Below are 16186 nucleotides of genomic sequence, written 5' to 3' on the forward strand. Positions count from 1 at the left end.
TTTTTGGCTGCTAGATTACAAAAGTTTCCTCTGCTGAATAATATGTGAAAACACTTACGTAGTCTATCCATGAACATGAAGCATAACATTTGAGAAAAGCTCAAAATCACCCAAGAAGGACCCCTTTTATTTCCTTTTGTGCTTTATAAGGAAGGGACTGATGAAACCCCAGAGCATTCCTGGCTCGAAATAACGTAGGGTGGAGCCCACTTCAACTTGCTCCCAATTGTTCATATACTTCTATTTTATGAATACCTTTTTCCTAATTTCATAACCTGTGCTCTTAACCCCTTAATGGTCTGGTGGCTTGACTGCTTCTCCGCTGCACATTTCCTAGCAACTCTTTTACAGTTCTGAATGAATTCTATAACCGTATTGCGTATTGAGCAAATCAAACAGTTCAACTAATTTATTCATTCTGCAAGAAAAAAAAGATGATGCATCTGTATTCCAAAGAGGGAGGTCCATGTGAGAATTAAATGATAAAAGTGGTCATGTAAATGAATAGTGTTGGTATTAAGTGGATTTACAGTTACTTTGTAAGAGTTCTAGTGACTTGTGCTGCCTGTATGGGAAGTTTCCTAGCTGTAGGGCTGGCAGATTAAAAAGGAGCCTAGGCGGGAATGTAGTGGGATTCAGCAATGGCAGTCAGCAGCTGCAAGGGCAAACAAGGTTTTGAGTTGTATTAATAGGGGCATAGATTAGTGGAAGGTAATGGTCATTCTTCCACTTAAAGCGCTGGTAAGGCCCCATCTAGAATTTGCTGTACAATTTTGGTCTCCAGCAATCAAACAGGACATTATGTATTAGAGAGAGTCCAAAGGACAGGACAGGAGCTGTTAAAGGGCATGGAAGTCTAAGTAGCGAGAAAAAAAATGGCCAAGTTGGGCTTGTTTAATGTGGAGAAGAGGTGCTTTAGGGAGATATTAACTATATATAAAAATATAAGGGGATCATACAATAATTACTCTAATGCTTTATTTACCAGTAGGTCTTTCCAGCTGACACGAGGTCACCCATTCCAATTAGAAAAACAGAGGTTCCACCTAAATATTCTTGTATTGGAACCTTCCCAGTGAGTAAGAGTCTGTCTCTGCAGCCCATGACTTTCTGATAATGGACACTTACCTTTTCTAGTAAAAGACAGACTGATACAGCTGGTTTGAGCGAAAATAAAGAAACCAAAACAGCACAAGAATGAAACACAATTCTTTTCCTGAAGAGGGAAGCATGGAGGAGAAGAAATACACAGCTCCACTGTATTTAAAAAAGATGGCACATTTATTGCTACATAAATGTTATATACATATTGTGTTTCTGTTACATTGACAGAAATGTTTGAACTTCTTGCTGCTGGTTGAAGAGAATTATCAACAATACGCTGAATTTGACACAGGGTACAAATCTGCAAGAGACCAACAATGGAAACTGGAGAACAAGATGATAAAGCAATTCATCTTGGACAATTAGCTCTTACAATACTCCATAGGTACTACACGGTATGCTAGGACCCTACTATGTTCTTAAAATGCTATTGTAAATTTCTGATATTAATGAACAGGTTACGGTAAATAACCCTACATTTTTACTACCTAATATAGTAAAATAAAGTAAGAAACTTTTTACTGAAAACTTTTTCGATTTCAAAAATCTAGAAAGAGTAATATTTAGAATCCAAGAAATTTTCTTACAAGATTATTGTATAAAAGACTAACTACAGTGAAAAATAAGCCAAATGTTTTTTTTTTTTTTTCCTTTCTATTTTATGAAGAAAAGCTTTTTGGGCATACTGCAATGTCTAATATAGCAACGAGAAAGAGAGAAACAAAACAAAAATGGAGGAAAAAAGGGCAGGCAGTGGCAAGTGATCAATCACATCATATGCAACAATCTTTAGTTGATAAATACTGGAATAAAGAACAAGGCCACAGATATAGTCCCATGATAATTGATATTTATAAGCAAATGGAATTATCCACTAACCTCCCCATTATTCGAGGGATCAGCAATGATATAGTTCCCAAAACTAATATATATTTTTTGTTCTCTTTAGAGTTGTCTTCATTCGGATAGAATTTGTTCAGACCATAAGAAACAATTCTTTCCTTCCATGCTCATAGTAGTGGAAGACGGGTAACATGGAAATTCACGGGGTTTGTATAGACTGGAAACAATGAATTGCACTGTTAATGAGGGGCGCTAGCTGAATCCTTCACGGATACGCCATTTCAATTGATAAAGTAGACTATCAAAGGTAAGAAGGCGCCCACTCATATCAATACAAGGTGCTGATCCGACAGGAGGCTGCCCAAAATGTCTTCAAAATGTGTATAATCAAACATCGGATCGGACCGCTCACTCTTAGTAGAAAAAAACAAGTACAAAAATGCCACAAACATGATCATTTGCCCTAAGCGTTTTGACCGCAAAACAGTATTCTTCAGGGGCACAGAAATCAAAAAAGTGAGAAAGCCCCATGATGAAGACCGTTTATGGTTGAAACGCGTAGGGCAAATGATCATGTTTTTGTCATTTTCTTTTCTGTAAATAAACTTTCTTTCTACTAAGATTGTGCGATCCAACTTTGTAATTTTCAATTGGTAAAGAGCCGACCATTGCTCTTGTTTCATTTGGACTAGGGATGCACAAATCCAGGATTCGGTTCGGGATTCAGCCAAGATTCTGCCTTTTTCAGCAGGATTCGGAATCCTTCAGTCCGGCCAGAACAAAATCCGAAATTGCATATGCAAATTAGGGGCAGGGAGAGAAATTGTGTGACTTTTTGTCACAAAACAAGGTAGTAAAAAATGTTCCCCCTTCCCACCCCTAATTTGCATCTGCAAATTAGGATTCAGATTCAGATCGGTATTCGACCGAATCTTCGCGGGTTTGGCCGAATCCAAAATAGTGGATTTGGTGCATTCCTAATTCGGACATCATTATCTCATACCTACGTGTTGTTCTGACTTTACCTGCTTATGGTAAATAGTCACAGTAATTACGGCCTGCAACATCTCCTTTTGTGCTTCCTTATGTTCTCTATATGTGGCAGGTACTGCATAGAATCATTGCCCCAGGTAGCCTTACAGTGAAGGGTTTTCTTTTAAATTACTTCAGGAAAAGAGAGGGAATAATATACCCCCCAATATTGCTCCAGTCCTTTGTATAACAGTACTTAAAGCATGGAGTTTAGCTATGACCATAACTGTTCAGATTACCAGAGACCAAAAATAACATTAAAACAACAACAAAAAACAATACCAACGTAATATTTTCCAGTAGATGGAAAACACTATTCATATGGCAACAGTAATGGAAAGGATCATAAAAGACAATTCCATTGTTAAGACACTAATAGGTTTGCTGGGAATGCTAAGGGACAAAGGTTGCCACTGCTTTTATTCTCTGTATGTGAACAGTTATACGATTGCTGGCATCAACTGAAATCTTCTCCACGTTCAGCCCAACTTTTCCCTTTTTTTTTATACGTAGACCTTTATAACAGTTCCATAATAAATAATATTTGTAGATACAATGCATTTGTCAATTTTGTTTAGGCACAAGGCAGCTCCCACGGGGTGTGGAGAGACACTGACAGTCTGATTGTGCAGAAACGACACGCGCTGTGTGATATGTTCCAACTATTTCATGGGCTGAAGTCCCATCACCATTGTCAGATTTCAGCGGCTGATAGAAGTGTTTTGCTTCAGTCTATAGATTGCATTTTGGATGTCTTGCATCAAGTTCGTTTGATTTTCCCTCTTCATTTTCTAGTGATCCTGTCAGATTTGTGTCGTCCGTATCTTATTTGTCTGTGTCCTTGTGATGAAAGGTCACCTTCTATATATCCTATCAATAGTGCCGGAGACCTGGAAAGCAGAGCAGACAGAAGGGTCAGTGATCATTGCTAATGAAAGAGGAGTTTTCACATCTGCTTTATAAATAACAAAGAATATGGTTTACAGGACTTTTCTTTGGCTCTTAGTCAAGTATTGCATCTTCCCCCTGCCACACTAAAATGTTTTGGTAAAGGGAAATACATTTGCAGTGGAAAGGTTCCCACTTCTTACTACGGATGTGCTTTGGAAAGCTCACAGCAATTGTGTAGTTAGAAATAACATAACTGCAAGGCAGGAAGCCCAACCTGATTATGGAATTGGTTCTGTTAATGGAACAGTTCAATGTAAAAATAAAAACTGGGTAAATAGTCTGTGCAAAATAAAAAATGTTTCTAATATAGTTAGTTAGCCAAAAATGTAATGTATAAAGGCTGGAGAAAGCGGATGTCTAAGATAATAGTCAGAACACTACTTCCTGCTTTTCAGCTCTCTAACTGAGTTAGTCAGCGACTATAAGGAGGCCACATGGGACATAACTGTTCAATGAGTTTGCAATTGATCCTCTGTATTCAGCTGAGATTCAAAAGCAACAGATATGATCCATATGACCCCCCTCTCAAGTCACTGATTGGTTACTGCCTCGTAACCAATCAGTGGAAACCAAGAGAGCTGAAAAGCAGGAAGTAGTGTTCTGGCTATTATGTAACACATCCAGTCACTCCATCTTTTATACATTATATTTTTGCCTAACAATATTAGAAACATTTTTTATTTTGCACAGTCTATCTATATCTATTTACCCAGTTTTTATTTTTACACTGAACTGTTCCTAATAAGCTAAGGTTGCAAAGGTGACAATAAAATAAGATCATCAAATATGTTAAAGAAAGAGTGTACTACACAGTTATTCATTTTGATGCAGAAGAAATATTTTGGTGGTATGATTGCTACGTACCTGACTGATGTTTACATATGACCCATAGGGTTGGTAGTATCAGTAAGACCAGGGTGAACTCCTGGATGTGTGTTTGGTGGCTCTGCCGATACGGCAGAAACTTTTTCTTCTTCCCTTCTTTTAAGGCAGGCTGCTTTGGGGTTAAGGTTCCTCTCTGCAAAATAAATCAGTACAAATAAAGCATTAGGCTTAAAATGAAAAGATTTTTTTATGATTAATCAAAATAAAGAAGTGATCTGATCTTATAATCAGGCTTCCTGTTTAGAATATTGTTTATTGCTGTAACAGTAACTGGTAAAAACTGACAAAATACAGAATTATTTTTGTTATTCCAAACTAAAGCTGGCCATACACGGGCCATAAAAGCTGCAGACAGACCAAGTTGGCAATTTATCGTCCCTCGTGTGTGGGGCCCTCCGACTGCTTTCTTGGTCGATATCTGCTGCAAGTCAGGCAGATGTCGATTGGGCAGGAATACAAATCCAGTCGGATCATGGATGAATCTTTATGTTGGTGTGGTCCCGCGATCCGACCACCCATGTTGGCTACATTCTAATCTGCTCGTTGGGCCCTAGGGCCCTCGATTGGATCAGCCCAATATCGTCCACCTCAATGTGGGCATATCGGGGAGAGATCCACTCGTTCGGCAAAATCACCAAACGAGCGGATCTCTACGTGTATGGCAACCTTTAGGGCATGGACACAAGGGCAGATTCGGGGAGATTTAGTCGCCTGGCAACTAATCGCCTCTTCTTCGGGGTGACAATCTCCCCGAACTGCCTTCCCCCTGTCGCCAGGCGACTAAATCTCCCCGTATCTGCCCTTGTGCCCCTGCCCTAACACTGTGTGAGCAATTTAAAGGGATACTGTGTCAGAATACAAATGTTTACTTTCACCCAAAACAACATGAGATATTGTGTAGTAGTTTTCTATCTTGCTTTATGGTGGGGATTTGAAATATACAACCAGGATCAAAGTAAGATCAAACACCCTTTATCTGAATGGCTCCAACATTTGCTAGACTGCTGCTTGGAATGCCTATGGCTGGCTTAACAATCAGAGTGGAAAAGATAAGGAGGTATCTGATCAGTTGGCCTGTGACATGAAGTTATTCTCAGCACTTTTTTCCTGGAGGTGAGACCTGGGAGGGTGATTATAGGGGAGGCAGTGGAATTAGATGTCAAATATCCACATTTGTTATTATCTCTGCAAATGTCTTTTATATATATTATTTACATTCAGTGTTGTGTTATATTTGGCATTATTATTACAGTAGAGGTGTGGCAATAGCTTTTATTAATAAATGTATATTTTGATTCTCTTTTATTAATGATCTTCATAACCAGGAATAGGCATGGACTTGTGTATATGAGAATAAATATACAGAGTTACATTCAGCCCTACTGACCTCTGACTTGTTGTTCTAGATTAAGGATAACTGCTACCGCCTGATGAAGAATGAGTAGTTTTGTCTGTGGTTTCTCGCTCTTTAGATGTAGTTGACACATGCGCCCAAGCTCTTTAAACGCTTCATTGATGTCTCTGACGCGCAAGCGTTCCCTCGCGTTGTTCGCCATTCTCCTTTCTTTTTCCCTCTCCACTTTCTGTTCTGGATTTAAATCTTCATCTTCATTGATACTGCTAAACATGGGAAGCAATTATCTTCTGTTATTTCATTTATTTTCAACGTGGAGGCAAAACAAAGGTACATGTTGCTTGCTGGGAGACAATCTAACATACACAGCACCTTAGAGATCTGCTCCCCACCCTGAATTTAATATACTTGATGAATTACTGGTCACGAGTAGATAGGAACTGTAATTAATCGTACATGTTCCCAACAAACAGTTCACAGGTGCAGATGGCAAGAGCAGAGAATGGCAGTTTGAATATTTAATGCCATTATATTTCCCAAAAAAGCCTACAGGGTAGCCCAGCAAGCTTTCCTCTTCATAAAATCTATAGCTGTTTGCAAGTCCTCCAGGGCATTTGTACATTCCTAGAAGTGAAGTATGTTATGCCTACATTCGAATTGCGCAATCGTTTATTTTGTAGCTCTATGCTTGCAGATATGGCCATATTATTAGAATAATCTGGAAATCATGCACCTTGCTATAAACATATGTATGGAACTATTCAGCTGCTCTATGAAACTGATCATCATAATCAGAGCCTTTCCGCTCCATAGTTGTCACTAATAAACATAATAAATAACCTTGTTCTCCCTCTTGAAGATTTCATTTCTTTTTGAGAGGATTCATCATCTGATTTCATATCATCTGAAGAGACGTCATCGTGGATATTCTCATCTTTTTCTTTGCGCTCAGTCTTGATTTCTATCAAGCTTGTCAATGCCTGGGATAACGCTGTGTAAAAACACAAAGTATATGTAAGTTAATACGCAAACTTAAAGGCATTACTGTTATCCAGTTGTGTCATATTTAGATTTTTAGTTGCTGCAAAACCCAGAATCTATTTGCAGTTGTTGGTCACAGGCTATGTATGATATAGTACAACTAGTACAACATGAATCACTATGGTGTTATAATGACAGCTTTGCAAGTGAGGAGGTTTTATAGTTGTTGGAATTCTTTTGCCGTTCGTTTTTCCCCCAACAAAACTATATATGCAAGTGCCATCAAGATGTAGTTATTCCCATGTTTCTGACCTACAAAAACATGAACATGGTCAGCTTTCCCAACATACTCGAAATTCAGAAACAAGCAGCAGCTTTAAGGTCATTGCAAGCAAAATATTTCACATGAGTGAGTCCTTCAGGAGTAATAGTTTAAAGTAAGGCTACTGCTACATAGGCAGAGAATCAGCCAATCCGCTGGCTCCTGGGTATATGTGCACTCACAGTCACTGAGTCAGCCTGGGTACAGACACACGGAGTGGATTTCAGCACTAAAATGCAGTGCCAGTGAGTGCGGACACATAGGAAACAGCCGATTTATAATCAGGCCAAGAATCAGCCCTGTGTGGCAGTTGCCTTTAGTTTGCAATTGATTATTCCACACAAGGAGCTTTACCTGTGACCCTCTGCAGCTGTTCCTTGCATAAAAACTGAATAAAGTGGAGGAAACTGTCTTGAAGTTTGTCACACACAGTAACTTGCACACTTTGGGGGGGGGGGGTTGTTTATGAACACTGAGTGAATTTGCACCTTGGCAGTAACCCATGGTAACCAATTAGATGCATGCTTTCATTGTTCTACTGGCAGTTGACTAAGAAAAACTATCACTGATTGGTTGCTATGGGATACTGGCCAGGTACAAATTTACCCAGTGTTTATAAATGAAACCCAGTGTGTTTTGCTCACTCAAAGTGTGACTGACTCTTGTGCAGTTAGGAAATGCAGCTGCGTGAGTCCCGTTTATGATGCTGACTGTAGCTGTTTTGGAATCAGGCAGTGCATTTTCACCCTGGCAGTCACCTTACCTCTGTAATTGTCTTGGGGTTTGTGAGTAATTTCTGTGTTTGATGCAGAAACTGTGCTTGACAGAACTGAATGCTCACTGGATATGCTTACAGAATCTTCTCTGTGATTTGCCACCTAAGGTATTAAGAAAAAAAATCATTATAAGGAGACCAATGTAAAAACATAATATAACAATTAAGCTGTTGAAACACAGGGCACTTTTCAGTCAGCTCTTGTTAAATAAACAGCACCAGTACAAGTGCTTTACTGTCTGAAAAATGACTTGTATTGGGGTAATGGTGCTGTCAGATGTCTCAAGTGTAAGTAAAATGATAGTGGCACAAGCACGCCACATGAAAAGTACCCATGTGCCATTTACATAAGTTTGTATAGTACTATTATAAAGGTTTATGTATGTCTGTTTACCAGCAGACACAGCCACTCTCATTTTAAGGGGCAACTAAAGTTGTAAGTGGGGTTTGCCTATATTTGCAGTAATTACTGTGTAAAGCGGCTGCACATAGGAAAGTCAGCAATGGGTGTGGCTCTGACTGTTCTCCCTGCACCACAGGCACGTGAAACTACACAACAGGCTGCACTGAGTGAGTATCCGAAGATTCAGCAAAAGACAAGCACTTGGCTGTCAGAAGGAAGGAGGGGGCTGATATTACACCAAGCCAAGGGATGTACGTGTGGATGACAGATTCAGCACAATGCTTTTATACAATGAACAGCATAGCCATCACATAAATCAGCAGAGAGAATGTGAGTGAGAGAGTGTGTGTGAGTGAGAGTGAGAGAGAGTGTGTGAGAGAGTGTGTGAGAGTGATAGAGTGTGAGAGCATGAGTGAGTGTGAGAGAGAGTGTGTGAGTGAGAGAGCATGAGTGAGTGTGAAAGAGTACAAGTGAGAGACAGAGTGTGAGAGAGAGTGAGTGAGAGAGTGTGTGTGTAGGGGGGAGTTTAGTTTCCTTAGTTTCCCTATTTTAAAAAGCTTAGAAGTGGCTTTGGCTCTTCATCTGTTGGCCTTATCTATGGTTTCAATGCAAGGAAAAGTAATCTCTGACAATTTACAAGTGAAATGAACAGATTTAAAAATAAAGCACATGATATGTACAGCACTATACAGCTGTTCTTTTCAGCAGCGAGAGCATTTGTTAGCCTTCCCGTCATCCCAATGAATGGCTTTTTTCAAGTTCCTCTTGATTAAGGACGTTCCAAAATCAACATGTATTCATATTTCCATGGCAAATATATTTTGTGTTCCTGCCGCCATTTAATGATGATTCAGAATCCACATTATTTGGCTGAATGGGAAAAAAGAGTAGGCTGGCATCTAGCCATAACGTGTAGATAAAGAAGTGGCTTATTTAACCCGTTGTGTTCCATTTAAGCCCCAGTCCCCCAGAGAGAGAAAATGACAAACTACTTTGCTGAAACCTCCCATTCAGTTTGAACACTGCTCATAGGAAAACACTGTAGTGTCAGAGGTTATTCCTTTAGAGCCACTTGATACAGCATTAATAACAAGCATGCTTACAGCTACCCTGTATATGTTAATAAGAGACGCCCTTACAGATGCACACTAACATTAATCCATTTTTTTGTGTAGACCCCGGGAGAGGGGATTACCTGCGGGTGACAAAGCACCCTGTCTGCCGTCTCTCTTAGAATGGGTGCAAATTAAAAAGCGTCACTCGCTGCACAACTACTTGTGTTTCCATAATGTTGGATAATGGTTGCATAAAGTCAGACATGATAGAAGAGACAATCATTTGGTGACCAGCTTGGTTGTAACAGAAGGGAAATGAGGGCAAAACACCTAGAAGGGAGCAGTGGTTACATAGCGGCCCTAAGCTTTGTACTGATCAGTCAATGGACCCACATTCCAACTGGCTCTGTCTAGGAATTCAATTTTTTTCTCTTACGGACAAGGTATTCTCATGGGTTGGACATGAATACTGAATTTACTTCATTTAAGGCCCTGACATTAAAGAGATACTGACATCAGAAAATTACCTTTTTATTATCTATCATAACATTATCTTTGAATGCTATTTACAATTAAAAAAGTATTTGCCTCATGCTTTTCCAGTACCTTTCTTACCCCCATGTTCCTCTATGAGGGGGCTGCCATATTTGTGCAGCAGTAGTCCGTTCGCATTACAAACTCTGACAGACTGAGATGGGACATTCAGGTTGGCAAAACAGTCAGGTTTAGGAACTTCAAGTAATAATTACTTACAAAAGCAAATTCGATTTTAAAAACTCGATTCGAGCTATTTTCTCCGAAAAAAACCCTCAAATGTCAGGAAGGCTGCAAACAACTCAAAATTGATCCCTGGGTGTCTCCTATTGAATTAATTTGTCCGCTTTTAGGTGGTGAATAGTCAAACTTGAGTTCTTAAAGGACCAGAGTATTATAAATCTTGAAAATCTAATTCAATTTTTTTTAAAAAAAATCTCGAAATTAAAAAGTTTTGACCATAATTTGACTGAATTTTCAATTTGGCTCTTGATAAATCTGCCCTACAGTGTTTACTGAGCAACTGTTCCTTGGGTCTGGTGACACTCACTAGTTAGGCATTAGAAAGCTTTAAGAGAGTCTCATGTAGCACTGAAAGTCTTTCTCAGACCAACTGCAAGTTTTCTCATTATGCCAGCACATCACATTGTGTTTAATAAATTAACATTTCCCAAACATTCCTGGAATCTTTCTAGAAAAAAGTCAATTCGGCAGAAAGGGTGTCTTTCAGTTGCCTTTGAATGCCTTAGGATTAAACGTGCCTTGTAAAAGATTCTGGAAGTGTTCTATACTCAAGGGGTTAACGTCATTAAGATGGCAATGTCCACACACAACAGGTGTACAAATAGTCTTTTGTCTGTCAGTGTGACCTCCCCAGCACAGTCCCATAGGCTGCAGATACATTAGCATACAGCTGAGAGTCTACATTTCAGTGATTAGAGAAGCCTCGCTCCCTGATAAAATCCCACTAACAAATGGCTGCCCTCTGAACTGCAATAGACTCTGCCTTCATTTACCCACCAGCCAACCAGCATCTGTCTCCATTCAATGAGCCCGAGGGAACTAACTGGTCTGTATTGTGTGTGAATGGGCCTAATTAGCTGCTTCACACAATTAATACCAGTGTTGATTTTAAGGATTTCATTGTAGGAATCTTAGTAAAATGAATAGCGCAGAAGAAATCATTTGTAAAACTTTCCCTAGAGTAATATTGCAAGCACGGAATCACTGGAGTGCAGTCTCTCTTTCTTAAAGTGCTTCCCTCAGTCTTATAACAGCGAGTGCTCTAAGTATTAGTAACAAAAGCCTTTCCCATATCATCTGTTTTATATGGCTGCAGGTTTATGCTCTTTTGAGGGAGTGGTTTCACCATACAATTAACCATGATATTAGAAATATTCTATTCGTGTTTGCATACTAGATGCAGGGTGTCTATTATTATTTGCATATAATGTTGATGACTTTGATGCATTTGGCCAGCTTGAATATATTGCATTATAATACACATAAGCCATGAATATCTTGTAAATTATATCCTTATAAACAGTGAGTAGTGATGTCATTTTTGTCACATGACTCACTAAAACTTGTGTATTATAATAAATAAAGTACCCCATTTTGTAAAATATGAGGATATTAGAAGTTACCTCGGGGTTCCATGACTTGTATATGGTCCTGAAACTCCTCGGTAACTTATGATATCCTTATAATTTACAAGAGGGGGTATTTTATTCACTATATACATGTATGTTTTCAATGGGGCGGGCATTCTTTATTAGTTTTATTCACATGTTGTCCTTAATAATGATGAGGGGCAAGTGCACAGCATATGTTGTCTTTAATTAAATGGGTTCTGTCTGTCATACAAAAGAATCCAGCAAAATCCCTGCTGCAAAACCCTGCTGAGAGTCCCAAACAGAAGAGCAACTTGTTGTAGTAAAGGAGAATTTAGTAGAGAGGAATAAATTACTGAGCTAAAAAAAAGTGATTAAAGGTTTAATAAAGTGATAACACCTTAGCCCCAGATCTAGAATGGTTCCAGATGGTGTACAGAGCAAGTTGCCCTCAGCATGAACTTGGAAGGTGGCAATGAGCCAGGAGTGAAAGAGAGCCAAATATTTGAGCATTGGGTCCTTGTCCTGGATATACTGAACTGTACAAACTGACCTACAGTAAGTATTTATGATATATGCATATTTATGGCACTAATAACTCTAATGGAAAGACATTCAGGGTAATAATAACAACTACTCTTACGTTTGTCCACATCTAGTAACCCTTAGCAACCAATCACAAGGTTCCAAGCAGCTGACCAGTAAATGCTGATTGGTTGCTTTGGGTTACTAGACAAGTAGCAAACTTAGGCCCATTCATTAAAGGATTCCCCTAGTTTTTTTTGGATTAGAGAATATATTGGCTTCCAGCACTTCTCTATCTGTTATTAACTGTCACATACGAATAATGGAAGGAATTCACTGTGCTGCCCCTTATAGCAGTACATTTAGGGTAATACTGAGTCAGTCACATGATTTATAAAGAATTGATACAATCGAGTACTTTTAATAGAAACGTATTTTTATAATGTATGTTTTCAGTACAAGCCAAGGTAAATTTCAACTGTCATGTGTTAGGCACATTATTTGGGAGTATAGTAAAGATTTAGTTGTATTTCCTTCCTGTATATATCTCCATTAGACTGATAATGACAAGAGCATCATTTATACTAAACCATCTGCAATTCACTTGGATAGCCTTGGTGCAACGGAATCAAGTGGTCACACTGGATTTTTATCCTTAAAACAAAAACATGAACCTGTGTGTGGCCATCTCTAGATTCTGGCATCTAGCAGAGCTTAAAAACAGGACTCTAAACAATGCTCTGAAGAAGAAACAAAATATGAAGAACAAGGAAGTTTCTTGTTTGGGTCTGGCAATGTCCTGACAATTCTATAAATAAAAGCAAACAAAACATGAGGCAAACGGCAGGAAATTTGGTACCTTAAAGTCAGGTCAAAAAAACAGTCTGCTTATGAAATAAAAAAAGGAATCAGTAACTCATTTCCTACTTTCCGCACCAAAATTAGATCTGAGTTCCTTATCTCTTCTAGACTTACACAGAAGAAAATGAAGGAAAAAAGAGGACATCTTGACTTTACTCAAAGAGCACTTAACCAATTATGTCCTGTACAAGTATTAAATGTAAAAAAGGACTTCATTTAAAGACTGGTGTTCTATTCTAACTACATAAGGCACGTTCCAGAAAATGAAGTGGAACACCTAGTAGCCATAAACTATTGCTTAGGAAGACTGTCTCGATTAAGGTATGCAATATCGCAGGCCCAGCACTCCACATTAAAGGACAGGTATGGGATCTGTTATCCAGAAACCCAATATCCAGAAAGCTCCAAGTTACGGGAAGTTGGTCTCCCATAGACTCCATTATAATTAAATAATCCAAAATTTGAAAAACTCTTTCCTTTTTCTCTGTAAGTACCTTGTACTTGATCCAAACTAAGATAGAATTAAGCTCTGATGCCAAAACCAGCCTATTGGGTTTATTTATTGTTTAAATGATTTTCCAATAGACTTTAGGTATGAAGATCCAAATTATAGAAAGATCTGTTATCCAGAAAACTCCAGGTCCCAAGCATTCTGGAAAACAGATCCCATACCTGTACTTCTGTTTCATAACAAATGGTCATATGCTTTGGTTTTTTTAATGTCTCTGTAGCTCTTCATAATGACAACTGAAATATGTAGGCAATACTGTCACTGTTCCTTATCAGTTGGTGGTCTAAAGGTGGCCATACACAGGGAGATGTTGCCAAACGAGCGGATCTCTCCCTGATATGCCCACATTGAGGTGTGCGATATCGGGCTGATCCGATCATGGGTCCTAAGTAGGTCCAGACTGAGAATTAAAAAAGGCCTTGGCATTTCAATTACACATAGGCCCAATCAGCCCACATAGAGGCCCAAACAGCCCTCACCAGCCCACTAAATACTGACTTTCTATGGGACCTTATAGCAGCCCCTCTGGCATTTGCCAGAACCCACAGATTGCCCGTCCGGGCCTGGTCCTAAGGCCCCATGATCGGATCAGAATGGAGGCCATACGGGTGGTCAGATCACGGGACCGCATCAATGAAAAGATGCGACCGAGATCCGACGGGATTTTTTATCCTGCCCGATCGGCATCTGCCTGACTTTCAGCCAGATATTCATCGGGGAAGCCCGTCGGATGGCCCCACCACACACTCGTTCTGTCGGCAGCTTTTATCGGCCCGTGTATGGGGGCCTTGAATGTTGAATCAGACAGGGCCTGAACTGAATTTTAAACTAAAAAAAAACCAAGCCAAGAGAAAAATGATATTGTACAATTAAAAGTGAAGCTGGATTTCTCCCTGCAAAAGGGTAGTATGACAGCATTTGATTTGTTGTGGTCATGTCAGAGAGAAGCATTGTAATTAAAATGTCCTAGAACATCATCACCCGCTCACTATTCATTGGAATGGTAAATGCACAAACTATCCACCGGTCTGTCACAGACTGCATGTTCCCTGATCAAATGAATGGGGCGCAGAGATGGTGTTGTATCACACTAAAAAGATCATCTTTAGGTGTCAATCCCCTTTAATTCAGAACGTGCCTTTCTTTTACAGAAAAGGTACTTTTTCAGCACCGTTTTAAGCATCTTTCCATTTAATTTCACAGCCGCCTTCTAAAAGATTCCCATGCCTTGCATAAATATGGAATCCATTATTCTGCACTGCTTTGGGATTCATCTTAAAAATGGTTTCCTTTCCAGTGTTACTTCCACTACAGCTGTGCTCACACTCTATTCATTTTTTTGAGGGAGGAAAGGGAGTGCTGGGGGGGGGGGTTTACAATTTAGGGCCTGCTCAAACTAACATTCACATTCAGACTGCATTCTGCCAGCATCTGCTATTGAAGTCTAGTTCCAATTTAAAAAATAAACAGCTTTTCCAGACCAGAACGCTTGAAATTCAGTCCCTCTTGACTGCTTTTCCTATTCAATCTCTCTGCATGGTATTTCAAGGAAAAAAAGTGTTCTGCCAATTATGACACATCTGGAAAGAATGCATGTATAAGCTAAAATATACTCTGTCAAAAGTCTCCGCTTTCAGCACATGGCACGGCAGAATTTTATGGGCCACTGTCAAGGTCAAAGAGTGCAGGGTGTTCCGAATTTTCTTTTAACCGATATTAAAATGCGGTGCTTTACATTTTTAATTATCAGCAGGTATCTTTGCCTAATCATAGTTGCCTATTACAAAATAATCTGAATAAAGCTCATTATAAAATATGTTTCCTATGGGGAAAAGTTTAAATGATATCAATGTACCTAAATGTTAACTTCTTCTTGACCTACCATTGAAGTCTGTCGACTGTTCGCTAAAAGGCCAGGTGTCCCGTAGTTCGAGGTCAAACTTGCAATGGGTCCATTATGTGTAGCACCCAATAAGCTGTGTATATCAGCAGCCATACTAGTTGAGGGTCCAACTGCATGATTCCGAAGTACGTGGATCGCGTCATCGAGTCTATCTAAACGATCTTCCATTCGGGATTGCTAGGAGGAAAATTCACTGAAGGTTAATTCACCTGCCAATGGCACACACTTTAGGAAGGATTTCTTGTGGCACCAGAAAACTCAAGGGAATATGTTCAGAACAGTTACACAATGTAGGATTTATTGAATACAATAATTTTACAAAATGCCAACGCAGACGTACAAAAGCTGGACAAATAAATGAGATCATGTAAAACATTTTTTAAAAAAATCCTCCTGCCCTGTGGTAAAAATCTGGGCACTTTTTCCACTTTTCATTGCATTTAACAGGTGCTAATAAAACACACAATTACTCTGGCTTTAACATATCCTAATACATTTCATATGCTATTTTTCTGCAACCAGATATTTCCATGC

The 16186-nt window shown here is 39.2% G+C and overlaps 1 protein-coding gene across 10 annotated transcripts in view; it reads right to left on the reverse strand.

The window, feature by feature from the left end:
• Window positions 1-1262: 1262 nt before the first annotated feature.
• tcf12.L (transcription factor 12 (HTF4, helix-loop-helix transcription factors 4) L homeolog) overlaps window positions 1263-16186 on the reverse strand; it is a 133941-nt gene continuing 119017 nt past the window's right edge. For all 10 annotated transcript variants that reach the window (XM_041586765.1, XM_018253035.2, XM_018253037.2 and 7 more), the window contains 6 exons: window positions 15632-15829; window positions 8236-8350; window positions 7010-7160; window positions 6203-6435; window positions 4795-4948; window positions 1263-3869 (listed from right to left, as the gene is read on the reverse strand). In XM_041586765.1, coding sequence (XP_041442699.1) covers window positions 4806-4948; window positions 6203-6435; window positions 7010-7160; window positions 8236-8350; window positions 15632-15829 — 840 coding nt within the window. In that variant the 3' untranslated portion in view covers window positions 1263-3869; window positions 4795-4805. The remainder of the gene's footprint in view (window positions 3870-4794; window positions 4949-6202; window positions 6436-7009; window positions 7161-8235; window positions 8351-15631; window positions 15830-16186) is intronic.

The sequence above is a fragment of the Xenopus laevis genome, chromosome 3L (genome assembly GCF_017654675.1).
Source record: "Xenopus laevis strain J_2021 chromosome 3L, Xenopus_laevis_v10.1, whole genome shotgun sequence".
Classification (NCBI taxonomy): Eukaryota; Metazoa; Chordata; class Amphibia; order Anura; family Pipidae; genus Xenopus; species Xenopus laevis.